This window comes from Mauremys mutica, chromosome 5, assembly GCF_020497125.1.
Source record: "Mauremys mutica isolate MM-2020 ecotype Southern chromosome 5, ASM2049712v1, whole genome shotgun sequence".
Classification (NCBI taxonomy): domain Eukaryota; kingdom Metazoa; phylum Chordata; order Testudines; family Geoemydidae; genus Mauremys; species Mauremys mutica.
In genome coordinates this window covers 62,393,790-62,421,760 of record NC_059076.1, presented here as the reverse complement: position 1 = coordinate 62,421,760, position 27,971 = coordinate 62,393,790, and the positions used below count along the sequence as shown (strand labels likewise).

Below are 27,971 nucleotides of genomic sequence, written 5' to 3'. Positions count from 1 at the left end.
AATGAAAGTGCCAAGTGACCCTCCACACCGAACACAATGTTATAATTCCGAAATTCTGTTTCCCTTCTGTTGTTCAGGATTAAGTGGGATAGTCAGTTAACATTCTGATAAATCAGAACATAGCAGCTTTTCTGTGATGGTTTTAAGATGGTAAATTATTCCTAGGGACAGTTTTGGTTTTGTAGTTTGTATTTTTGCATTAACAAGATGTGGTGTGTTAAGTGCTGTCAGTATATGACCAGTTAAATGGCTTCTATGAGGTAGGTAAAGATCCAAAATATCCTTTGGTTTGTGTCATCCAGTAACTGGCAGTAAGGAGATATTTGCTTTAAAGTGTACATGTTTGTTACGGATGCCTTCTCTGTCAGTATTCTCCATTATTTGAGTTGTATCTTGTTTTTTAGCCTGATACTTGTGCAGCAATTTATATTAGTTGTATATAAAAACATATGCTTCAGTGGTGTTAAAAATTTGTCTAATCTTCTCTTGTACCTGGAAATTTTTATCTCAATATATGCTAATCTTTTTAAGATGATAGAAATGCAGAAGTATTTACTAAATGAAGTTAAGAAAACTGGTAGTTGTGGTGAAAATTAGCTGTTTTATACTGAATAGCAAGGGATGAGAGTTAGGATTTTGGAGAAAGTTGTTCTCGGTGTCTGTATGCAGTGTATAAGAGCTTCATAGCAAAACTGTCTGCATGAGATGTTCCATAGGCTGACAAACATCTTCTCAGATAAATATTCCTAATATGAGTCACAGGATGATTTTGGCACTCCAGTGTCAGTGAATTTGGCTCTAGGAAAGTTGGTCAGAATGCACAACTTGTCCAAACTAACTTCCAACAGTAGGGTAGGAAAGACTGTTGGAAATCAGAGGCAGATCAAGTCTTTTCTGTCATATAACATATTGCAGGAACAATAAGGAAAATATTTCATTCCTGTCACACTGATACAATTTGGTTCAAGTTTTAATTTAATAAAAGCACACGCTTTGTCTCACTCATCTTAGACTGGTACTGGTAAAGACGATACTAGGTAGATTTTCAAAGAAAAGCACAATGAAGTGGTTGCAAATATGTACATTTCCATGTGAAAATCAAGTAAGTGTGGGTCTGGCAGTTTGGTTGAATGTATCCAGTATGAGCATTTTTTGGCCAGACCTGCTCCACCCATGTTAAAAATGTGGCTGTAAAGGCCCACAGTATTTGCTAAGAAGGGGCATTAATATCTGCTCGCTTTTTCCTGACTGAACTTCCAAGGTAATATTGTCTGTTTAGTTATCTTGTCATTTTAAGACTTAATATTCTATGCTTGTATTTGGAATAATGAGTCCTGAGGGGAATTAGAAAAATTACAGTATTTATTAAGGGGTCAATTAAATTAATAATTTTACTTTTAACTTGTATACAAAGTCCAGTAGGACAACTGAATTTGGGTTCTTCCCTTGAAAAGTAAGAATTCCCCACTTACAATATCCACAGTCTCTTGGAGGCCTTTTGAGTTACGTGCTACAGTTACTGAGCCATCATTCTCCAAGTGACACACATCACAGCATCCATCAGATCCCGCCGTATCTGTTTTACTAAAAACAATCTCAGATTTCTTGTACACTTTAAAATTGAATGTGTCCCCAGTGCAATACATTTCCAACACTGAGGGCCTTCATCAGAGTTGACTTGAAAAAATTAGAACAATAAAAACTCTGCTTTTTCTAGTCTGACCTATCCAAATCACTCAAGGGTAGAAACGGGTCCATCTTATTCCAGCAATCAGAAATGTGTCTGCAAGATCAAGCATGAAATATTTCTAGGTGGCTTCAGAAGACCATTCCATGGTAAACATAGAATGTTCTTTGACAGCTCATTTCACCAGAGGGTAGGCAGGCTAGAACAGAACAAGGGAACTCTCCACACCTGCCTTGGGTGAAGCAGCTTCTCCTTGTACATTAATTTCAGGGAAGGATTAATGAAAGATAGAAACTACATAATAGGTACAATCTTATCAACCTGGCAGACGGGCTGACAGCTATGCTTATGTATTCTTTTCATAGAGCATCTCCTAGGCCTGGTCTACACTAGGAGTTTGTCGAATTTAGCAGCGTTAATTCGATTTAACCGTGCAACCGTCCACACCAGGAAGCTAATTAGTTCGACCTAGAGGGCTCTTTAGTTCGAATTCGGTACTCCACCCCGACGAGGGGAGTAGCGCTAAATTCGACATGGCTATGTCGAGTTAGCCTGTGTGTGGACGGAAATCGACCTTAGTAGCTCCGGGAGCTATCCCACAGTGCACCACTGTGTTGACGCTCTGGACAGCAGTCCGAGCTCAGATGTTCTGATCAGCCATACAGGAAAAGCCCTGGGAAAATTTGAATTCCTTTTCCTGTCTGGCCAGTTTGAATCTCAATTCCTGGTTGGACATCGGGGCGAGCTCAGCAGCACCGGCAACAATGCAGAGCTCTCCAGCAGAGGGGTCCATGCAATCTCAGAGTAGAAAGAGGGCCCCAGCATGGACTGACCGGGAAGTCTTGGATCTGATCGGTGTGTGGGGCGAGGAGTCTGTGCTTTCGGAGCTGCGCTCCAAAAAACGGAATGCAAAGACCTACGAGAAGGTCTCCAAAGCCATGGCACTCAGAGGATACAGCCGGGATGCAACGCAGTGCCGCGTGAAAATCAAGGACCTGAGACAAGGCTACCAAAAAATCAAAGCGGCAAACGGACGCTCCTGAGCCCAGCCCCAGACATGCTGCTTCTACGAGGCACTGCATGCCATTCTCGGTGGGTCTGCCACCACTGCCCCACCAGTGACCGTGGACTCTGAGGATGGGATAGTGTCGAGGGGCAGTTTCTCGGCGATGTTCGCGGATGGGGAAGATGAGGAAGGGTTTGTGGAGGACGAGGCAGGCGACAGCGCTTACAATACTGCTTTCCCCGACAGCCAGGATCTCTTCATCAGCCTCACAGAGATCCCCTACCAACCCTCCCCGGCCGTTAACCTGGACTCTGAATGAGGGGAAGGATCAGTCAGTAAGTGCTATAAACATGTAAACATTTATTTTTTAAAAAACAGGAATAAAAACTATATGAAAAGAAGGTCAATACATATAGGGATAGAACAGAAATCCTCTTGGGAGAGTTCCACGAAGCTCTCGTAGAGGTACTCGAAAAGCCTCCGCAGGAGGTTCCTGGGGAGAGGTGCCTTATTGGGTGCTCCGTGGAAGCACACTCTTCCGCGCCAGGCTATCCTCAGGTACAGTGGGAGCATTGCCTCGACGAGCATGGCAGCATAGGGCCCTGGTCTGTGCAGGGATTCACGCAGCATGCGCTCTCTGTCTCTCTTAGTGACCCGCCTCAGGGTGATCTTGCTCGGCGACTGCTGCATCTAATTAGGGGAATTAGTGTAATGTTACTATTGGGAATGCTTGACTTTTCCTTTGCATAACAATGACCGTCGTTTAACAGCCACGTGGTGGAGGCTGCAGAGGGAAAGCATACAGGGATCTTTCCCGGGGACAGCCGCGAGGGGCTGGAACAGGGTCAGACTTTATGCTTTCCAGATTGCCTGCAGCAGGAGGGCACTGCTATCCATTAACTGTTAAGCAGCCTAAAGTTTACGGCTTACCAGGCCTGGCTGCTACACGGATTCTGCTGTCCTGCCCCGCTTGTCTGATCTCCAGTGCAAGACCCCAGGCAATGAAAGCGAATGCCGAAAATTCGAACTTGTCCTGAGAGCGCATGAGATAGGTGCCGTGTATGGTCTTGTTCACAGAAACAGACTAGACTGTGTTCAGTGTTCGCAAACATGTATCTTTGCAAGGAAATCACTTCCTTTTTCCCATCACACAGCTGCGGCTGTTTCCCGAACTGCCCCGGCATCCCCCTCACAGAGGCTGGCGCAGATTAGGCGGCGAAAGAAAAAGACTCGGGACAAGATGTTCGCTGAACTGATGGCCTGCTCCAGAGCCGAGGCGGCCCAGCAGAGCCAGTGGAGGGAGACCCTCTCTCAGCAGCAGCGCTCACACAGCGAACGGGAGGACAGGTGGCGGCAGGAAGACAAGCAGGCGACTCAAACGCTGCTTGGACTAATGAGGGAGCAAACGGACACGCTCCGGCGCCTTGTGGATGTTCTGCAGGACCGCAGGCAGGAGCAGAGAGCCCCCCTGAACTGTATCTGCAACCGCCCTCCCCCGCCACAAAATCCTGTCCCCCCCTCACCCAAAATCACAAGAAGGAGGGGCGCTAGGGGCCGTGAAAACTGTCACTCCACCCCAGCAGAGCACTCATGTAACAAACAGCTCTCATTCCCTAAAGTATGAGAATTGCTTCCCTTCCTGGCTCACCCGATCCAAAATCCCAGTTTCATCCCCCAACTGTGTAGTTGAGTATTAAAAATAGTTTGCTGTTCATTACTGTTTCCGTCATGTTTCTTTGCAGAAGATTTTTTGTGAAGGGGAGATAGGGGTTTGTTAATTGCATAGGACAGCCACCATTACCAGGGTACAGACATGGGGGCAGGATCAACAGCAGATCACACACAGACTGCAGTCACTAGGCACCCGGGTCACTCTGGGAGGTGTCTGCTGCCCCAGGTCAGTCTGGGAGGTGTATGCTGCCCCAGGGTCCGAGCGCCTGGCATCCACAAATGGCAAGGGAGGCTGCCCTTACCATGCCCTTCCACCCTAGCCATGAGCCTCTCCGATGCCCTGAGCCCCAGCCAGAGCCATCATCCCCCTACACCCACCCCTTCCTGCACACCCTCCTGTAACCGTCCTCCCCCCAGAGACCGCTGTAGGAGCAGGAGCCTGTCATTCCTCGAGTGTAGAAGCGGTCTGTACATCACTGCACACCGTACCCACCACAGTCTGCGTCCCTGTTTGAACCCTTTAATGCGAATTCGTTAGTAAAGAAAACTTTTTGTTAATTAAAAATGTTCCAATAACTTTATTTTTAAACGTCTGTTGGAAGGGGGGAAACCTGGTGAACAGGGTATGTAACCGCTGAAAAAAAGTCAATAGTAACTGAAACAGGGGCAGGTTCAGCTTCTCTGTAAAGAGACTGGACAGTCATAGGTTACCCTGCTCTCTGAGGAACCTAGCTTTCAAAGCCTCCCGGATGCACAGCGCTTCCCGCTGGGCTCTTCTAATTGCACGGGTGTCTGGCTGAGCGTAATCAGCAGCCAGGCGATTTGCCTCAACCTCCCATCCCGCCATAAAGGTCTCCCCCTTGCTTTCACAGAGATTGTGGAGCACATAGCAAGCTGCAATAACAATGGGGATATTGGTTTCGCTGAGATCTGAGCGAGTCAGTAAGCTCCTCCATCTCCCCTTGAGACGTCCGAAAGCACACTCCACCACCATTCTGCACTTGCTCAGCCGGTAGTTGAAGAGCTCCTTGTCACTGTCCAGGGCGCCTGTATAGGGCTTCATGAGCCAGGGCATTAGCGGGTAGGCTGGGTCCCCGAGGATCACTGTAGGCATCTCCACATCCCCAACAGTTATTTTGTGGTCCGGGAAGAAACTACCTTCCTGCAGGCGTCTAAACAGACAAGAGTTCCTGAAAACACGCGCGTCATGAACCTTGCCCGACCACCCGACGTAGATGTTGGTAAAACGTCCCCTATGGTCCACCAGTGCTTGCAGCACCATTGAAAAGTAGCCCTTTCGGTTAATATACTGGCTGGCCTGGTGGGCCGGTCCCAGAATAGGGATGTGAGTCCCATCTATAGCCCCACCGCAGTTTGGGAAACCCATCGCGGCGAAGCCATCTATGACGACCTGGACGTTTCCCAGGGTCACTACCTTTGACAGCAGTAGGTCAACGATTGTGTGGGCTACTTGCATCACAGCAACCCCCACGGTAGATTTGCCCACGCCAAAGTGGTTCGCTACTGACCGGTAGCTGTCTGGCGTTGCAAGTTTCCAGAGGGCTATGGCCACTCGCTTCTGCACACTCAGGGCTGCTCGCATCCGGGTGTCCTGGCGCTTCAGGGCAGGGGCCAGCAAGTCACACAGTTCAAGGAAAGTGCCCTTACGCATCCTGAAGTTTCGCAGCCACTGTGATTCATCCCAGACCTGCAGCACTGTGCGGTCCCACCAGTCCTTGCTTGTTTCCTGGGCCCAGAATCGCCGTCCCATAGCATGAACGTGACCCATTGCCACCATGATCTCCGCGGCGCGGGGTCCTGTGCTTTGTGAGAGGTCTGTGCCACTTTGACACTTCATGTCCTCATCGCGCTGCCGGAGCCTCCTCGCCTGATTTCTCAGCAGCTGACTGTGGAAGAGGTGGACGATAAGGTGCGAGGAGTTGACAACGGCCATAAGTGCAGCGATGATCGCAGCGGGCTCCATGCTCGCAGTGCTGTGGCGTCCGTGCTGTCACTGACCAGAAAAGTGCGCAAACAGATTTCCCGACGGCGCTTTCAGGGAGGGAGGGCGGGAGTGACAGTTGAATGACGACAGTTACCCAAAACCACCCTCGACACATTTTTCCCCCAGCAGGCATTGGGGGCTCTACCCAACATTCCAATGGGAAGCGGGGACTGCGGGAACTGTGGGATAGCTGCCCAGAATGCACCGCTTCCAATGTCGACGCTTGCCCCGTTAGTGTGGACTCACAAAGTCGAATTAGTGTCCTTAGTGTGGATACACAAATTCGACTTCATAAGGTCGAATCCACAAATTCGACCTAAGTTAAATTGAACTACTCTTGTAGTGTAGACATACCCTTAGTATAGATTGCACTATTGTCTTATTGGAGTTACTAGAGGTTGCCAAGATCTTGCAGTGAGTGCACAGATCAGGTTTACCTGCGAATGAGAGAGGACCAGGACCTAAAATACTCATTTTTGTACCTTTCTGTCATTAACCCATTTAATTCTTTTTTCTAAACAGAATGAAGATGGATTAATGGAGTTCTTTGAAAATGTAGCGAGGCAGACGCAGATGAGTGCAAAGAAAGTGATTGGCTGGATTCTGAATGATATGCTTGGTTATTTAAAACAACACAATCTTACAGTCCAGGAAAGGTGAAGCTTTCTGATTATATTGAGTTGATCAAACAGAACCATCCGTCTTCCCATGGCCAGGCAAACAATTGAGAATAGTATCCCCTAACACCAGCACTGACTCCTCGTTTAGTGCAATGGAAACTCCATGGTGGGTGGACAACAGAGGTCCGAATAGCCACCACTTCTTTTGGGAGCCTAGACCTGTATGATGTCTTGGTGAACCAAGTCTATTCCATACCCTCCAGAGACAGGAAATCTTCAATCACTATCGATTGTAATCCGTGGGTTTCCATTTTTGTCATATTAAAATGGCAAAACCTACTCAGCTGACCAAAAATAAATTACTTTTTGAAAAGTTGTACTGACACAGTGTACAACAAGGTAACTAGTTTGCTTTCAATAATAACATTTAATCTTTGTTTAAATGATTGTATGTCACTTATACAAATGACCAGGCACCATGTAGAGATGTTAAGATTATGTTGTGTGTGGTGTGTTTGTTTGTTTGGTTTTTTTTGAGAGCTCTCACCTCACCTTATTTTTTTTAATTTAGTCCAGTCAGTTCTCTCTTCCTGGCTGACCTTCTAAACCTTCTAGAGAGAGGAACAATTTCTTCTTCAGCAGCCAAACAAGTGAGTTTGTTTTGGACTTACCTTTGAAACGGCCACTACTTACTTCATTTTAACAGTAAATCTCCATCTGGAATCCATATGACTTCCATGGTGTCGGTAAATTCATTTTATATTTAAAGCATGAAATATGTCAAACTGCTACTGGAGGTGGGATGTATGTGTATAAAAATTCAGGGTTAAATAGTACAGAGGGGCCTGAAACAAATCCCTAACAAAGCCAAACATGCCTGATTTTTGGGCAATTTGGATTTGACGCCACTGACCAGTCACCTCTATAAGCAAATCCCAAATTCTGAACACTCCTGCACTTTGGGAAGGTTAGAATTAACATCCATGTTTTGGTGGCTTGATCCAGTCTCTGGTGCGTAGATTGGGAAACTTGCTGCTTCATGGTTCTTAATAATTTTAATAGGAGCTGCAGCTGAAAGAGGTCACACATCCCACTGAATGGCAAAGGGCAAAACATAGCTGGGTTTATAAGATAAATTTGTGTCAAGTGCCTTGTGAGACTGAAGGAGGAAGACTTGTCCTTTTGATAAACCAGTGACACTCTTTGCTGCATCTTAGTCAGGCACTCAAGACAGAGCCAACTATTTCCCCCCTCTTTTTTTCAACTAGCTGGCTTGTTCAGGCCAGTCTCCCAAAACAAAGATGGGATCTAAGAAACTGTGCTAACAATACATTTGACATCAGGGAATATGTTAATGATCATTATTATAAATAATCCTAATAATTAATTGGTATTGAGGTAGTGCCTATGGATGCCAATCATGGATGAAAGCCCACTGTGCTAGGCATTGAACAAACATAAAGCAAAGAGACAGTCCTCGCCCCAAGATGCTTACAACTTAAGTAGAAGACAAAACACATGGGGAGCACAAGGTAACAATGAGACAATGCCAGTTAGCATGATAGGCAGTGGTCTCAGCACACCCATCTGCCTAACCATTATCAAGGTTTTTTTAGGCTTCATGGTGGAAGTGAGTTGAAAGGAGAGATTTTAGGACACTAGTGAAGTGACTCTGCACTTGTTTATGGTGAGTCTTTCTCATGCATGCTGGGCAGTGAGGGAGAAAGGATAAAGGTGCTTATTTGAAAAATTTAACAAATGGCTACTGAATGTTGACACTCTTGGCAGAGCCGAGGAAGGTGTTCATGTCACATTTGACAAGTGAGCATTTTTGCAGGGTTACTGGTAATCTGCCAAAAAAAAAAAAAAAAAATTGCTAATCTTTCTGGAAAAGCTACTGGATATTTTTTTAGAAATACACTCCAAAATTCTAACATGGTGAGTACACTTTTGAATAATTTTATAAAATTAATTTTTTCACCATTTTATATTTATTAAAAAAATTAAAAATCTTTCATTCCCCTTCAAGATCTTCACTTGAGGTTTTCTGATCCCCTGTAAATTGTTTCTTCCAACTCCAGCTAAACCCTGTAGTGATGAAAAAAATATATATCTGTGTGTGTGTGTGTGTGTGTGTGTATATATATATATATATATATTTGATCATACTTTAAAAAATAAACTGTAAAACTGTGTGGGGCATTGTGACTTTTGTTTGAGTGCAGAGCACCTATCATGTTTTAGGCCCCATGATAATATAACTAATAACTATTTGTCTCTTTAAACCTTGCAAGTTTATAGCTGTAGAATATTAAACGCCACTGGATAAATACACTAGCTAGTTTTTTTTAATTCTAAAATAGTCAACAGTGAAATTAAGACATTTAACTCACATAATGAGGTTCCAGGGTTAATGTTCTTAGATCAACAAGGGCAGGTGTTTGCATATTCCTTCCACCTACTCTTTCATTCTAGCTATAGATTTGGAATGAAATTATTGTCTATTCACTTTTGCATCAAAATATTTGTTATAAAGAGGACAAGAGTTCTAAGTCTGGGTGCTTAAAGTTAAATTAAACTGGCCTGGTTTTTGGTGGAGCTGAAAAGTCTCAGCTCGTAGTTAAGCCAGTCAGAATTGTGGTTGCTCATGGTGGTTGGAAGTGGTCTTAAAACAATAAAAGCTTGTAACGGGCAGAAAACACTGAGAATACTTAGTGCATGTGGATATACAGAAATTCTGTGTATGTGATTTTTTGAGAGCACCCATCAGCCTGGTGCCTAAAACTTTGAAGATGACCTTCAGAGTTTATTTTTAGCTGTTTCCTTGTTGTGGTGTTTAAGTCAGAAAGTTAACGTTGTTTTAATGGGGCTTTTTCATTTTAATTTATTTATACAGAGGCAGTTTTGACAGGTTATAAAATGAGGAATTTCAGTGATTGCATCTCCTGCTTAATTACCAGCTCCTTGTAGTATATGTATTGCGCTCTATGATCAGAATTCAGACACAGAGTAATAACTCTACTCTTTGCCCATCACTGAGTGATGCTATCAAACTTTGCCATATTTAGAAAAGTGTTTGGTTGCCTAGATGTCAGAAGAATAACAAATGTTTATAACAGTTCTCTGCAGTAGGCAGAGATATTGGATGCCCTGAAGGCAAAAAAGGCTATATATATACAGACAACAGCAGATGCACTGCAGCATTTGAGGTGGGTGGGAGGAATTAACTGCAGTAGTGAAGACAGAGCCAACAAGAAAAGATGGAAGAGTTTGATGGGATGAGCAAATAGTCATGCATATGCATATGCTCGTACTGCAGGAAGTGCCAACAGTTTAAATTTTTAAGAGGTCTGTGCTCATTCTCAGTTGTACAAGGCAATAAAATTCACATAGATAAAAACTGTGAACATTGATTAAATGTGGAAGGTTACATGGTGGATACTGCATGTCAAAGAAGGGACACTGCTGTGTTATGTAATTATAGCACAGAAACCAAACTTATATTCAAAAATAGTGTGTGCACACTAATCAGGGCTACCATTGCAGGCACATGGATTGACAACATTTATTGTTTGCACAATGGTTTAGCTCATCTGCACGGCAATACTTTGACAGAATCTTTTGGCACTTCTACATACAGCAGATACCAGGGAGGTGAGCACAGTGTATGAACCTAAGTTGAACAGGACCCTTTTACAATCATGACTGTAACAGCGCAGTCTGGGGAATCTGGAGCACCTGATCCAAAGTGTACAGCACTTGTTAGAAGCAGAGGCTTTTGGATAATTTGCAAACACAAAGACATTGCATTCTGGGAGGAGGCATGGATACAGGACGGGCCAGAATGGTGTAGCAGTATTTGTACCCATACATGGAACAAGCGGTTGGAGACTGGTTTCAACTGAAAACCTTTTCCCAGGTGTCACAACCAGCTTGCACATTCAACAGTTGTAAAGTGCTTAAAATGACCCTTTTGTGGATGCAAGACTTGCAAGCTGTTACTAAATCATTCTGACCACTGGTTTGGTGCTAGGCCTATGTGGCTAGAGCAGGCAGAACCTGGCAATAGTCTGAATCAAACCTTGGCTAGAGTCTATAGTTGCCACTATTGGGATTTCAGTAATGAAGGGGAGACTGAGAACTTCATTTTGGCATTGGAGACTTTATAATTAGGCCCCACTGTTCATGTTTAGCCAATTTATAGCCTGGTTTGACCACTTAGTGTGGATGATTTAAAATTATTTTACACTGTTTTTAGACTAGACTTTTATCTAGACTAGAACATTTGAAAAAAAAAAAACGAGTACGATGAGGCCAGGTTTTTGGCCTGTCAAATCTGCTAGCTTTTTCTATAAACTATATCATCAGTCTAATAGGAAACCATGTTTGAATAGTATTGGTCTCTCAGCTGTGTATGTGTATAACAATGTAGATGGAGGGGCAGGGAGCAAAGGGGCCCTTAAACCCTTGAGGCTAATTCTCTCTGGCTCAGAAAAGCCTACAAGAGCCCAAGAAAAAGTAAATGGAGTAGAACTGCACTTCTGCATAGTAGAAAAGCATTTTATTCATGCAGGCATAATCAAGTGCATTCTGTTTAACCTCTGAATACTACTGTAATATATTACACGCAGTGTCCAAGGTTCCCCTTATAATGGACTAACCAATATAACTAATTAGCTTCTCCCTCCTCGACTTTCAGAAATAGCCCAAGGAGGATTTGTGTCCACGTACTCCATAGAGAGAGCCAGTATTGTACTCAAGCAATAGAAGGATACTTTTTAAAGCTACAAAACCCAAACTGACGTAGCTTGCTGTGTATATTTACAAGAGCAAATCCAGTCTCTCCCTGGTCCCCTTAAGATAGTGTATAATGGGCAAAATCTCTCTGTGCCATGATATGCTTAGCATAGGAGATGAGACGGCTGTAAGGGGAACCAGTTATTACTCCCTGAATCTCAAACTTCCCTAGCCCTGACTTAAGTGAGAATTACCAAGAGAAGCCAATTGAGTGGTCTGCTTGGAATAGAGGGTTTTGTTGTTTGTGTGTGTGTGTGTCTGTCTTCAGTGCCCTCCTTCTCTGGGTAAGGATAACGGTGTCAGAATTGCAGGTGTGATACATGCCAACCTAAAATCAATTCCTGCCCTTTTCTTAGAAAGACGTGGGTTCGTTGTTGGTTAGTTTCCATTTTGAGCAAGATCTCTGGGGAGTTTTTCTCTGAGCTACTGTGTGCAAATTGCAAGTTGCACTTCCATGAGGTGTGACATGGAGTCACAATGCCTCAGGGGAGATCAGGGAGAATTACCTTCCAGAAAGCTTCCTGTCTGCTCCCTTGGGGAGGACTGAGCACCTGCTGATAGTAGGGAGGAAGCAACTGTGGGTGTTCCTTAAGTGAGCCCTCAGCATAGTTAGTGAAGTGGACAAGGCCACCGTCTAGCAGTGGGTAAGCTGATTTTTTTTTTCCTAGGCTATTCCAGGTGTCTCTGCAGTGGTGCTAAGGAATGAACTGGAAGGGGGGGGCATTTTGAGTTTTAGATAGGAACGGATTAAAATATCACTTATCATGGTTGTAACTCTGATTGGATATCAGTAATTTTAATAATTTGATCTGTCTTCTCTGCCCTTCTCCCTCTCACAAGGAAAACACAAGACCTGCAATGTGGCTTCACGAGACAACTTTGTTGTTGTTCTTTCAAGGCCTCTGGCAAAACAAAAACAGTAAGCTGCTATTGGGGGGGAGAAGGAAGGGTTGGGGGATAGGAGGCAAATTTGAGTCGCACTTTGCTTGGAGTAGGTAGCATCAGTGCAGAGTTCTTAAAGTACCTGTCACATCATTTCATGCTGAAGGGCTTTCCTATTGGAGAAAAATCTATGAGAGGATTAAAATGTCATTCTATTTATTTTGTTTTTCATAAACCATTTTGCTGCACTGCTAATTATTAAAATGGCTTTAAATTAGGGCTCCTCACCCCAGCCTCCTCTTGATCCCACAGCAAATTTGTAGTGCTGCATTTTTGACATGGCATTCGTTTCCATCCTGGCACACTGGGGCGGCCCAAACATACAATTATATCTTCAGGGCAGGATCAAGCAGCTGTTTTAATAAGGGCTTTCTCTCTCACATCCCCCATCTCTGAAATAAGAACAGAGGAAATACAGAAAATGACTGCCCAAGGAAGTTGCTTTTTTATAAATGCTCTCTTCTTCCAAGTTTATTCCATGGTGATAGCCTTGCTACAAAGTAGGGGAACACAGCCATATTAGCTAGTAATTATTCCAGAAGCGTAGATTCACCCAGCTATTCCTGGAGGTGAGATATGGATGGGATAGGGCTGCCACATGGATTCTGATTTGCAATATTTTTTCTTCTATTAAGCATCCTCACTCTCTCCCTCCTGTGGTGATGGTCTGTAAATGAAATGAGTTACCTGGAATCTGTCTAGGCACAATAGTTGGCTAATTGTCAATTCTCTGCAGTGGCATTCTCTGTTGACCATGCATGTTGTAATTTCTTTTAGCAACACTCATATGAATAACAAGGGATTACTACACCACCTTCTCGTACGGCAATTCTACAGTAGGGGCACAAAGAGCATCACTGTTGCAAAGCTACGTGACATGCATATTGTGCTTCAGAATAAAGGGAGGGGATGTGGTGTGCTCTGGATTATTGCACTCGACTTTAAGCTGTGTTCAGATCATAAATTAAACTGAGTTGCTTGATCTCATCCTGGTGCTCTTGTGGGTGGGCAGGTTTTGCTCTGGAGAGGCATTAGCAAGTCAAGATTGAGATGTGTCCACAGAGCTGCATGGGAAAGTTTGTCAATCACATAAATGTTAACCCTTTGCTTTTATTCCAACTAAATGCACTCACACATTACTGCAGTGGAAAGTGTGACTGCAACAGGCACTGACTCCCCTCCTCTACTTTTTTGATGCTGCAGGTGCTTGAGGAATTGTGGAAGGGGGAGGGGAAGACCCCACTTCAAATCGTTAAAGAAAAGAAACTTGAACTGATCCAGGATCAGCAAGAGCTTGAACAGATCTGTCAGGCAGTGATGGAAGAACATCAGGAAGAGGTGATTAGAACAGGGGTGGGAACTGAATACAGCAGCTTGGACATGTTGATAGTCTGTGATGCTAATGGGTTTAAATTGCCATCTTTCCTCTGGCTCTGCATTTGTTTGTACATCTTCAAAGAGAAATGAAGGATTTATTAGTTTGGCTTGTCCAAGAAGCCAAGTCATTCTGACTATGCATAAAAGTGATAGTGCAAGAAAACAAGCACAGTAGAAGTCCTGTCCCTTTCAACTGTATGTGTGCAGAGAGCGCTTTCATTAACCTGGCCTGGCAATTTTGATCAGTATAATTCCCAGATTTTTTTTTTCATTGTCATTTTAGGAGATATCTAAGGTCAAAGAGATGAAATTAATATAACTGTGTGAAAACTCAGGGTATCTAACAAGAAGTAATTATTTATTCTACATGAATAATATTAGCTTTAAAGGAGATAGCATCAATGTTGGTAAGTTAAAAAGTTGGCTTTTATTGTGTCTCTGTGCAAAGTCCATGTCTCTTCTCCCAAGAAACGTATACTGACTGGCTAACCCTCATGAGCAATCTTACACTAACACAGTGTGTGTATGTCATAGAGGAAAGCTTTAAACATTTTGATTTCAAGATTCCAGAGATTTTCAGTTAGAAAAAGTAAACTTGTAAATTATAAAAGGGGGGCAAAATGAAGGGGTAACTTTGATCACATCCAATATTAGCTTTATAAAAAAGGTGCTTTTGTATTCTCTGGAGTGCAAAATGTAAAAGCAGGAATGAATGGCTTATTTTAAGTATAAACATTGTCTAGCGACATTTGCAGTTGGAAAAAAAAGCTAACATCTTTTGAGAACGATACCACCCACGCCAAAGTCTCACTGGGAGACACTAACAGCTTTGCAAAGAGCTTTTTGATAAAGAAAATGAACTTGCAGTAGATCTGCATGACCTCCCTTATATTGACTCATTTGCAGTGTCTGATAAACATGCTTCTGTATTTTCAGACTAGTACTGAAGCATAAGAGCAGAGAGCTAGAACTGTTCAACAGCACAAAAGATGAAGGTCCATGACCAGATTCCTGTTTCAATAATAAAAATTATTTCGTAAGAATTCCTCCCTCAGCTTCCCGTGTTTTAGCGAAGCCAGCTGTGATAAAGCAGCCTTATTTTCCAGCTGCTTTCAGGTGATCATTTTAGTAAAGAAGCTTTTAGTTCTTGCTTTAAATTACCATAAAATCTTATCTTACAGAACAGGTAGTTGGGCTATTGCAAGAGAAAATGCCTTGCTTTTTAATAGTAGTTAATTTTTGAAAAAGGGAAACTAACACTCAAATACTGAACAATTTATGAATGAATGCAATACCTAAACTTAATTGAACTTTCTAATTTAAGTAATTGTAAGCAGATAAAGATAGCAGTGTGCCCTGTCTATGCTGGGACATTACAGATGGGCTAAAATTCAGATACAATAATAGGTGGATGTATTTGCAATTGTGCATGCAATTGGTGCAGCTGGTAGTTGATGTATTAATAAGGTTTAAGGCTCTGGAGACTATCAGGGCTGGCTCCAGACCTCAGTGCGCCAAGCGTGCGCTTGGGGCGGCATTTTCCCTGGAGGGCGGCAGGCGGGTCCGGCGGACCTTCCGCAGTCATGCCTGCGGGAGGTCCATCGGATCCGCGGGACAGCGGACCTCCCGCAGGCATGACTGCGGATACTCCACCGGAGCTGCCGGACCAGTGAACCCTCCGCAGCTGCGGGAGGTCCACTGGAGCTGCGGGACCAGCGGATCCTCCGCAGTCATGCCTGCGGGAGGTCCACTGGAGCTGCGGGACCAGCGGATCCTCCGCAGTCATGCCTGCGGGAGGTCCGCTGGTCCCCCGGCTCCGGTGCACCTCCCGCACGCATGACTGCTTGGGGCGGCCAAATTGCTAGAGCCGCCCCTGGAGACTATCTAGTCTGACAACATGCATAAGTTAAGCTATAGAATTTCACCCAATACTTCCCCACAATGCAGAGAATTATTTTCCTCTGCTCCGTAAGTAAACATGATAGAGCTCAATAAATCATGGTTGAACTAGAACGTATCTTTTAGGAAGACCTCCTACCTGATTTTAAGACACAGTGAGGGTGAATTTCATACTTCCCTTGTTAAACGGTTAGGTTTTTTTAGGCATCATTTCCAGCTTAAACTTTTCTATTTTCAGATTGGGTATTTGCATGCAGAAATGGGTCAATGGCTACCTGACTGGCCATGCAAGTGGCCAGTGCACAGTAATTGTGCAGGCCAATGTGCAGGCATTTTGGGGTCAGTCAGTGGGTCTAAAAAAGGAACCTGTCTCTCTCACTGGTAGTATTTTTATGATGAATAAACATAGTTAAACATTTAATGCTTTGTTGCAAGAGATTCCTTCAAGTTATTATATCTGATATAAAACTTTTAAAAGGTTAGTTCTAAAGTTTCTGCTCCAGTGAAAAATGCCAGGTCAGTGTTAATGAAATACAAGTGTCTCCACTTTAGAAGGACACTGTCATAGTAGAATTGTTAAAATAATTCTGAACTCAAATTAATACATTTAAATTTATTACTAATCAGTTGATACTGAACACTTTAAAATCTGTTTATTGGTTGCTGTCTTACTTTCTGCACTGCACTGTTTTGACTTGAAAACACTGCAAGGAGTTTCTTAAAAAAATTTTCCTTGGAATAAAAAATAATCATGAAACCAGTAATTCTATTAGGACTGAGGCCCTGATCCTGCAGTGGCCTCTGCTCATCCAGTGGGGCTCCAAGCAGTTGTAGGGTTCCAGCCACACACAGCCCTTGCAGAATCGAGGCCAAAAAACTTACTTTAATACTAAATTTTGGGCTTACATTAAGCTGGTGCTAAGGTTAGAAAATATGCATCTGTTTAGAGGGAAAACAGAACATCTTCCATTATTCGTGATAAATACTTTGTTCTCTTGTTTTCAAGGTTATGGAGATAAAGAAGGGAAACCCAAAAGTTCTGAATAAACTGATTGGACTGGTTCAAAGAACAACAAGAGGGCGAGCAGATCCTGTGCTGGTGAAACAAATATTAGAGAAGAGGCTGTCACAGTAACTTTCAGAGCAACTTGCACAGGTCCCTACAGAGGGAACAACGGGACATTCCCTGGACTTTGTACAGTTCAATTCCAGCCTGAGCTAGAAAAAGATACTGTGTAGTCTCAGCATAGAACAGAATTATTATTCCCTTTTGGTGGTTATTCAGGTAGTATCTTGTTATACAGTCTTCCTTGAATGCTTCACCCTCTGTCAGGACAAAAGAAAAGATATTCAGTGCAAATGAATAGGAGAAGGTAGTATTGAGTGCTGTTCACTTTTCCACACATGAGAAAGGTAAGTGATTCAATACATTACTGTTTGTCTGAATACTCTAGAACTTGTATCAGATGTATGTTGTGATTCAATATTGCCAGGTAGCAATGTTTTTCTGAAGGAATAGAAATTCACATCATTACATTTCACACTCTAAAATGTGTAAGCAGGACACACCACCTACTCGCTGTGGCAGCTTAGCCACTGCTGGCCACTCCCCCAACCTGTCAGGAGGGGGAAGCAGTTCCTTAGTGCTATCACTCCTCCCTTGCCTCTGCCAGAGGGAGGGAAAGGAGAGACTGCCTAGCTGCCTTTCCTTCCTTCAAGGGATGATCTATCCGCTCCCCGTGGCTAAATAGGCCCCTAAAACCAACTAAGGCAGCTGAAGCCCAGGCAGTCCTGTGCATTATGGAAAATCCTGCTACTTCAAGAGCCTGTGCTATATGCACATCTATAATAAATACTTGATAGGGCTATGGACTGTGGTTTCTGGAGTTCAGAAGCCTCTTTTGATGCTGCTAAATAATCCCTTCTAAAAACCAGAGTTATCCTCAAGCTCAAAGATACTTCTGAAGGGTAGAATGTCTTGCCATTGGAATGCATGCACATACCATACTAAGCTCTTAGGCCCAGGTTTTTAAAGCTATTTACATGCGGCAGTGCTCAGTTTTGCAGTGCCTAACTGATTTAGGCACTTAGCCTAAATCCCATTGACTGTCAATCGGATTTTTACTCCGATGCCTAAATCCTTTTTGAAAATGAAATTTGGGCTCTTACATACCTTTCAAAATCTGGGCTTAATTCAGAGAGGATGTAGACCAGGCCTCTTCTGTGGAATCTAGCTATCATCTTCAAATTATGGAATTCCTAGTTCAGCCCTGCTCACTGGTACTTCATTCTTTGATTATCAGTGCTACTATCTTTCTTGACAGGGAAACATCTGAACAAACAAGCTCACAGTTTAAGCAGAAAAGAGGCAAAATGCAGGAGTTTTCAAATATATTTATTGAATAAAACGTGTACCCATTGTTCACATAAAAATAAGTTAGTTAAAAGGTTGTGCAGCTGACAAAAAGCATTAACGTTAAGTTGCCTGTTTTGTCTGAAAAGGATACGATTTACTCTGAATTTTGCAATGACAGACGTTGACCTTTTAAAAAAATTGTGTATTTAAACTGACATTCAAACAAAGGCTTAACTATCATTTTGTCACATCTGAGCAAAACCACCATTTTATCTTTTACTTAGTGGCACCTGTTTTGTTCCATGATGACTTTGTTCAGAGTGCTAAGTTTCAATCAATGTTACAAAACACATCCAGATAATAAATGGTTATGACACAAACCACAATATACACTGAACTTTGAATTTGTTAGATTAATGCTCTGCCCTTAACTCCTGCCATTCTGGGAGGAAACAAAAGGCACAAGACTGTGAATTATGGACTGAGCATCTGCATAAAGTTTGAATTTTATGGGTCCATATGTGTTAAGCCTATTCTTTATCTTTACAAACAAACAAACCCTACCTTTTCCAGAAGGTTTTGTCCTCTTTGTATTATTAATGCTTTTTGTTGGGCAGCTTTGGAGTGGGATGTGTGTTACACTTACCCCCTTACCTGAGAGAGAATAGTAACTGCACTACACTTAAAATAGAAGGCTCTCAGATACCATAGCATGACTACTGTTGGTAAATATCTTTAATGGTTACCTGTTTTCAAAGCCATTTTGTTCTAGGCAATTACATAATAGGGTAGAAAATAGTCTGTAATAATTCATGGACAAGTTCTATGAATATACAGCATTAGATCTTTAAGTTTAAAATAGCAATTACTATAAATCTCAACCTACTTTCAACGTTACCTGCCACACACACAATGGAGAACAAGGCAGGCAGCACAAACTAGAAGTGGATGATTGTAACAAACTCTTCCCTTGTATTAGAAGCAGACAGAAGGACACAGGTTAAAAATCTTCAACCATATTATGACAAAGTGAGTATTTACCCATGAAAGCTCATGCTCCAATACGTCTGTTAGTCTATAAGGTGCCACAGGACTCTCTCGCTTTTTCCAGCTCTAAGCTAATACAGCTCCCCCTCTGATACTTGAAACCATATTATGGACTCCTCACTTGCTGAATTTTTAAACCAACATTTTGCATAGGAACAAAAACTATTTTCAGGATGTTTCTTGACTGACAATCAAAAAGGGTAAGCTTCTTCAATCAGATCTTAATGTGTATGAAGTCCTCTGTATGCTCATTAAGGTGCTGGCTATCATGTCTAAAGCAGTGTTAGCTGGGGTGAGGGGAGCTTAAGCTTTGACAGGGCTGGCTACCATGGCTTCAGACATGTTATCCTGTGTGAGTTCATTTTCAGCTCACTTCACTGAGCTATCCTGCCTATGCCCCAGCCTTTGTGCCCCTCTGAGCAGAACATAAAACAGCCAGTGAAAAATGGCCAGAATGATTCTCCTGCTCCCAACCCAAAAGTTTGTTCCCTACAGAGTGTGACAACTCCGCCACATACTCAAGGAGTTAATCAGCTATCGGACAAATACGCAACACAGGGTGGGTGTTGTGGGGTGACGGTGCAGAGACTGTCTATGGAGTGATCAGTGTCACAAGGCTTGTACAAAGGACAAAAGCGAGGGCTGCCTTGAGTTAAGGCTCAAGTTCTGCCCTTAACTCCAGGTGTCAGTTTGCTACTGAAGCTCTCACTGAGCTGCTGCTTAGATGCCTGATGTGCTCCAATTGTTAGGCAGGGTGAGTTAGACAGTTTCATCCAGATCCTCAGTGTTAATTTAATACACAGCCTGTGTGAGAGAATTTCCCTTGGCCCTTCAGCTTACAGAGAGAAATTTCACCAATGTATACAAGTTGACACCATACACAGTCATTACAATCCCATCCAAATGGACAGAGAGGTAGGTAAACATGGGCTCTTACCAGATAGAGTGTAAAAGCTTTTGGCAGGGGGCATTGATTATACGCGTGTAGCAGCAGTTATCCTGCATTTGGGGGTTGGAGGGAGAAACTGCCAAAATATTTTTTCTGGCACTGTGGGAGTAATGAGGAAAGACAACCTTTAGCTATCAGCCCTGACTGCAAAGTTTCACAGCAGAGTTTAATTTGATCCATGTTATAGAGGTGTCTGATGGAAACTTTCATTACAGGTTAGGCATTCTACTTGTAAATGCTAATGTAATTTGAACCCTTTCCCAGGCCATTAAGTAGGTGCTGTGACATCATTCTAGTGTAATAATCTTATTTCTGTGCTGAGCAGCCCTTTGTAATATACAGACTTTCACAGTCACTAACTGCAGCAGCAGCCTTTCATAGATTAATGGCCTTTGTGTGCTGTATGTGTAAAGTAGCATCTCACTCTTGAACCAATACCCTCCTTCATTTTTTGTTTAAAGCTATAATCTCAGGGTGCTCAAGAAAGAAGACAGAGCAGTACATCAAAACTTTTGCCCTTTGCTGTATCTCCCTTACATTGCTATTTTCATATGATTCAGATAGGAAGTTCGTAACATTCTCCTTCATGTAAGGATGAGAGAAAACCAAGTTACAGCAGGAAGGTCACAATTTATCTTTTCAGATATGAGAACCATGGATCTGGTTGGCTGTACAGTGTAAATGCCCCAGGTGTAATTGTATTGTTAATGTTATAAGTGAGGCAATATATATTAAAGCCACAGGTCCAGGCAAGCTGCACTGGATTCACCTTTGCCTCCCTACTCCTATGGCTAGTTGAGGGCTGATTTGGGCCCTGGTACAGTTTAGAACAGCCTCACGCTAACTTCAAGTTGCACTTGGAAGGAGCTACGCTGGTAGCTAAGGATTTCTGAAGCAGCCCTCCCCTCTTCTCTTGTTGAGGTCCTGGGGGCAGGGAAGTGGTTAGGAAGCGAAGAGTGGCCTGATACCAGCTAGGGATTCCCAGCTAAACAGCGAAGCTGATTTTTTTTCTACCTGCATTTTGAAACCCAAGTAGCACAAAACTGGAAGAACAGGACCAGAATGCAGGCACAAGTGTCCAACAGATTTTTTTTTAAAGGCAGCTCTCTATCCCCATAAAGTGTGGGTTCAAATCACTGTCCTTGCAGACAGCCCAATTTGGTGACTTTTGTGGGGGGTGGGTTATGCAATATTAAAGAAAAGGAAAGCAGGTTTGAATGAGAAATATGCTGGTGCAGGCTCCCAGCAGGACTTTGCTAAAATTCTGCCACCAAACTTGACAGGAAGGCTGATGGTTCAAGCTTCTCTACATTTATGAGGGCTAGAAACTTCCACGTGTGAATGTTGACTTTAATTTAATCACAATACTCTGAGCTGGAGCTTTAAGGGAAACTAAATATTGCTAGAGTTGGTAAACTGAATGTCTCTCTCCCTGTTAACAGAGTTGTGTCCAGCAGTGATATGGCCTCTTGGCTCAAGCTGGAGCACTGAATGCTGAGACTTGTAGTCTCTAAAGGCTTACATCTTTCCATTAGAGATGAGATGGCATTCTGTGTGGGTGCTAGCCAAGCTGACAGAGTAGCATTTAGACAAAGTTTGATCAGACCTAGGTTTAACCCAGCTACATTATTTTTTGGCCTAGATCCACTTGGTTATTTTTAAGCAAATTGCAATAAAATAGTGATATCAAATGCTCTCTTGAAGCTAATATATCAAACACAGGTATACATGGGCACTTTAACTTTGGCAAAGAAAATTATTTTGTTCAGAAACGCAGCCTTTGCACAAAAGTTCCATAAAGGGTTTTAGGCCTTAATCCAGCTGCCACACAAACTGTTATAATCAATGAATAAAAAGATTTGCTCAGTAAGCAGTAATGACTTCCCAGCAGCCCTTAGAGGCCAGAGGATCAAAAACTCAATTAAAGTGCATATGTACTTGACACAGTAATACTATTCATAAATAAGTGTCTTCAACCAGTATACAACAACAAAACAAAATATGCTAGATCACATTTGGAAAAGCAGGACCTCCCTCAAGAAAGTTAGTTATTAATCTGAGCTTTTGTAGCTAATGAAGTTATAAATTAAATATGCACCATAGCAATCAGTTTTGTGGTGGCACCCATCACTGCATTACTTGAATACCTACTTATGCAAACAAATCCAAAAACACATTAACAAGGGGTAATTTTTACCCTCCCTTCTATATTTTTACAGTAATGGTCCTTGACACACAGGGCCACTATGTGACGTTTTTCTGCTTGTGACAAACAAGAGTAATACAAATTTCAGTTCTGTCTGTATTTCACACTGAAGTGAGTACCACACTGCCAGCCTGTGTTGTTTTAACTTAGTTGTTGGTAATTAATGTCATCTTCTATCTAATCAGTTTCTATTGCTAAAGCCCAAAAGGTGCAACCAGGGACATCTTGTAATGACCTAAATTAAATTTAGACAATGACAGCATGACACTACTGTATTGTGCCAGAACTAGCATGGTAAAAGTACTACATTACTTGCAATTGTAGCTGAGGTCTAAATGTTATAAATATAAGAATTGGAGCCTTCAAAACTGTAGGCATGACATAGTAATTTCAGTCAGTACAGCACAGTAAATTGCTTATTAAATCAAGCTGCCCTCAAAGAGGAACTATGTTATAATCAATGTATAAAAGAAGATTTGCACAGTAAGCAGTAATGACTTTGTAGCTCTGGCTACAATTCAAAATAATACACTAAAAGGTGTGACATCATTTAACTGCACCAAATAAGACTGTTCTTTTTTTTCTCTCCCATCCTAGAGATTTTTTTTTAAATGCTTGTGGAAGGTGCTGAATTGACAACACTGGAGAATGGAGTCCTCTGTTTACCCAGAGGCATGCCAGCACAGGCAATGACAGTGCATACTTCAGCCTTGTACTACAAGACCTACCTCTAGTGGTAGAAGGGCAGCTTGAACGTAAACCCTCATTCTGTGCTGAACAAGCCAGTTGTGTCCCTAGGGAGTGGACAGAAAGCTGTCTCACTGCACATACGCCAAGGAGCTGTCAAAGCCTTTCAGCCACTAGTGCCCAGGTTGGAACTGGTGAAATCTAGGTGTACGTGTGTTATTACCTACCCACTCTTTTCCCCCTGAAAACCTGTGCCTTTACCCAAGTTTTAAAAACAAAAAACAGTTCTGTTAAATGGATCAATCTTATCTGTCTGTCCTTAACACAAAGATTATCCAACTAGGTAGTATTCACCAAACAGGCATAACTTCACTAAGTGAATGCACTGCGCTTTCACTACAGGATGTGACAAACCCCGATGAAATATTAAAAGCAATTTGTGAACAGCAGAGACTTTGAAGGAATGTATCTAAGTGTACTAAAAGAAGGGCAACCTTTTAAATAAAAAAATCAACCCTCCTCGGGTCTGATTTTCGTCCTCTCCACTAATGTAACAGATCAGAATCAGGTCTTGATTTCTGTTGTTCCAGATCAGTCCAATTTGAAAGCAGCAGCATATTAAACAGCATTCGGATGAAGGATTTGAACAAGAAAGGATTATTAATCTGAGGCTCTGATAATGAAACCACCACCATTTTCATGCTAAATTGCATGTAGTTTGCTCTGCACATTGAAGGTAGGAAGTACCAATATCATAGTTTATTTTTTCTCAGGATGCTGGAGGTTATGGTTCTGTAATTCAGCCCTCACTGAACCCTTGCCTATGCTATCTCAGGCCAGAAGTATTGAATCTTTATTTGGACAGTTTAGAGTTTGAGTATAAACTGACCAGACTTTTATTTGCTATTTCCTTTGTATATCTCAAAAATTGAGGAATCGGTTGCCAAATTTACAAGTCCATAATATGGTCTCTCCTTTCAGATAGGTGACAGTTTTTGTTTGTTTAAAGCATACCTTGTGCACATACAGTGTAATGACTTGTCAGTAAGAATTCCTCTGCACACTGTAGGTTTTTTTAAAGCTCACTAATGTGGTAGGCTGGAATAACTCCTTTGGAACCATTACAGCTTACTGGGTCAAAACCAGAAAACTTCCAGATCTAGTTTGCACAGTCCACATTTTAAGGTCTCCATCTACCTTTGTCTTCAGAACAGACTATTGTAACGAGAAAGACCATTTAATATGAAACCACTCCTAAACAGTTCAGAGTCTGATTTTAACTTAAAGGCAAGGAAAGGGAGAATTACTAAACAAATTCACCCCATTAACAGTTTTTAAAAGTGTGGATGGTTTCTTGGGAGTAAATCCCCACTTGGTTATGACTCATTGAAGTTTGCTTATTTTATTATTACATGTATTTAGTCCTTTTAAAGCACTCACATCAGCTTCTTGCTAGAAGATAGTGGCTATGCTTTGACATGGGAATAGATTAGATCAGTGCTTAAGGAATTCAGCAGCCACTGACCCAGCCCAGATAGGATGGAGCACTGTGGTAAGTGATGCTATGCCATCTCTCTCTTCCCCTGAGGGATAATTTATGAGAGAACAGGCATGAACCACAGTTCTATGGTGGGTGTGTGTGTGTGAGTGAGAGTGAAGAACCTACCAGCTGCTAGGAGAAGGAAAGGGACCTGAGGCTGGTTGGCCATGGCTCCAGCAGCAATGGAATCAGTAGAAGAATTCTCCCATTCCTAAATTAAATGAGTTTAAAAAAAAAGGCACTCTAAGGGGTGGTGAGTGGAGCAGCTGCACGGAGGCTAGAGGGTGGTTTAGTGGAATTGCATTTGACAGGCAAAGAGTTGCATGGAGCAGGAGTAACAGAAAAGAAAGTGACCTGTGGGCCTGAGCACAAAGGGCTGAGCTGCAGCAGGGAGGGCAGCTGGTGTTCAGATATCACAGACCTGAATACATTACAGATATCTAGACAGACAAGTGATGGCAGGTCAAGGGAAGTATTTGCAGGTGGCAATCTGTACAGATCCACTTTAGGACTTTTAGTGTCTCCTACAGACAGGACCTAGTGTAGTCAGGCACTACTCTACCTCTCCCTGCTATGGATAATGGGTGCACTTGTCAAAGCACCAACGGGTATGTCTACACTGGAATAAAAGACTGGTGGCTGGCCTGGGCCAGCTGACTCAGGCTGTGGGACTAAAATGTTGTATAGACATTCGAGTTCAAACTGGAGCCTGGACTCTGGGATGACCCCCCCCCCACACACACACACACACACAATCTCAGAGCTCAGGCTTAACTTAAAGCCCAAACATCTACACAGCAACTTTAAGCCTGCAGCCCAAGCCAGCTGCAAGTGTTTAACTACTGTGTAGACATACCCCCCTGTGACGAAGGACTAAGTTAATGGGACTTCAGATCCTAAGTCACTTAAGTACTTTACAAAATGTTACCTGATCTTTCTTTTTATAGGTTTTTCATTTACATTCCCCAAGTGAAGATAACATGTTTGAAATGGGGGAAGTTATATAATGGGGCTTTTCAGTATTGGGGAATTATAACCAGCACCATAACAAAAACTGCTTTAATATCATTCTTACCTCCGGTTTTCAGTGCTTTTGGGTTGTTTTAGTTTTCTCGTAGTAGAAAGGGGAAGCATTAAGGCTTTCATGAACTGAGCCCCCATTCACATAGAGCAAAGTTTAGCACTGGAAGCACAATTATGCCACTAAGAGTAAGACAAAATGCAGCAGTGATGCACCAATTCATCATGTTGAGGTTCTTCTAATGAACCTCATTACTCACAGAAGAGAATTTTCTTGCAGTTAGTCACTAGCAAACAGTTTTCAGTTATCCCAGTTACTTTTTCCTCCCCAACTGCTGAACATTCCTCCCCCGTCCCCATTACCCTGAAAGTGCAATATTAGGCAAAGCTAGCACATAACTTAAAAATAAATAACCAGTTTCTCTTTACAAGTAGTCATTTTGTTTTTCCTTAACCAAAATGACATTTTTTAAAAAAAAATTAAACACCTTTTCAGAGGCAAGCTGTCCTTTTCCATAAAAAGCAGTACTTAACAAAAATAGATCAATCGGAGTTGCTCTTGTAACACTACTGAAAGATATTGAATACTTTTCTTCAGCTTATCAATAGAAGAACACAAACAAATTTCTTCTACAAATTTGTTAGAGCTTGCATAGAAACATTTTGCTTTGTACTTTGTGCAAATTCTACTAAATAAGGCTTGCTTGAGATTTTAGGTAGCAATATAATTATCAAAGAACGCTGAGAAACTGCAAGGAAAATTCCAAGCAGTCTGCACTCTACATCCACTTATACATTTCATTTGACTTCAAAAGACCAACAGCTGAGAGCTGCAGATTTGTATGCAACATAAGGCAATACGGTATGTCTTGGGTACAGCACCTGCTTTCAGCTAGTCATGCATTTAGAACACATGAGACCACTTGGATTCACAACCCCAGCCATTGGTAAAGGGGATTTCAGAGGTGGGACTGTAGACTCCTCTTTTAAAAATAAAGCAAACACCCCCTTCCCTCCCCCAAAAACCTTGGCCCTTAACACAGAAGGCTTATTTGACCAATTATGTGCAATGTTCATATATATATTTACATATCAGATTTCTCCCACTGGGCAACCCACTTTTCTAGGCCAGAATTGAAAACCGGAGCAGTGAGGTAAAGGAAGTTGTGTAGATGCACAAGGGAAAAAGGGTATACATGATATATTCCTGAGGGGTTCTATTATTTCAAATTAGTATGTTGCACAGTTGGAAGTCATAAGGCCCAATAGAAAGGTAACATGGAATGAGATTTTTTTTTTCCCAGATCAAGTATTGTCAGGAAGTATCAAAGCAGAACTTTCTTTTGTAAGCAACTTTGCATTTAAAAATCTGCTAATTCTATTAGGGGAAAAAAATCTGTTAAAATGACACTAATAATAATCGTCAACATCACCCGGTATTTTGTAACCCAGGATGGAATGTTCCTGTGCAAGAGCTGCTAGCTCCTTCAGAAACTCTGGGAAAAGGGCAGCTGCAAGCACGGCATTCCTCACAGGCAAGGGAATGCCAGGAAGAGTCGTTACTCTCTTTGCTCTGTGTCCCAAGAAAGGCTGGAGCAGGGTTTGGGAAGCTTCAGAAAGATTTCTTCCTTTCCCTGTGCTGCAGTTGTGCTGGATGTTCTCTAAATCCAGGAAGAAAAGAAGAATCAATTTTGACCAGTAAACAAAACAAATTAAAACTGCAAGCTACAGTACTGTGGAATGCATGCTAGAGAATGCATTCACTCCACGACTGCTATGTAATGCAATATTTTTACACACCGTGTGGCCCAAATTCTATTTCCCATCCCACCCCCCAAAAAAGAGAATTATCAAGGCTCAGATAGGCATGTGGGGTTATTCCCCACTCCTCATGTGCTCCCTTTTTTTCTTTAGCAATCTGGTTGCTGGGAGCTGCCAGTGGGAAGAAACAACATGTAAGTGAAGGCAGAGTAATGGAAAGGAACATATATGAAGGTACCGTTAAAAAGGCAAATCAGAGTTATTTGCACTTTATGGGTGGAAAACACTTTCCCAAAGTATAATACAGCCTTGCACTAGTCTACTCTCCTGCTTACCTGACATTAGCATTTATTTTTGTTTTGTTTTGGGGACAGACAAGTAAAATACGTTTTCCCCATCAT

At 42.4% G+C, this 27,971-nt stretch overlaps 2 protein-coding genes across 6 annotated transcripts in view; one reads left to right on the top strand and one right to left on the bottom strand.

Annotated features, from left to right (window-relative positions):
- GATB (glutamyl-tRNA amidotransferase subunit B) overlaps window positions 1-18,423 on the top strand; it is a 61,391-nt gene extending 42,968 nt beyond the window's left edge. Inside the window, exons 10-13 of the mRNA XM_045017895.1 lie at window positions 6,892-7,025; window positions 7,561-7,639; window positions 13,932-14,066; window positions 17,011-18,423. Of these exons, the coding sequence (XP_044873830.1) occupies window positions 6,892-7,025; window positions 7,561-7,639; window positions 13,932-14,066; window positions 17,011-17,139 (477 nt within the window). The 3' untranslated portion in view covers window positions 17,140-18,423. The remainder of the gene's footprint in view (window positions 1-6,891; window positions 7,026-7,560; window positions 7,640-13,931; window positions 14,067-17,010) is intronic.
- Window positions 18,384-27,971, bottom strand: part of FHIP1A (FHF complex subunit HOOK interacting protein 1A) — a 131,636-nt gene continuing 122,048 nt past the window's right edge. For all 5 annotated transcript variants that reach the window (XM_045017887.1, XM_045017889.1, XM_045017888.1 and 2 more), the window contains one exon: window positions 18,384-27,470. In XM_045017887.1, coding sequence (XP_044873822.1) covers window positions 27,220-27,470 — 251 coding nt within the window. In that variant the 3' untranslated portion in view covers window positions 18,384-27,219. The remainder of the gene's footprint in view (window positions 27,471-27,971) is intronic.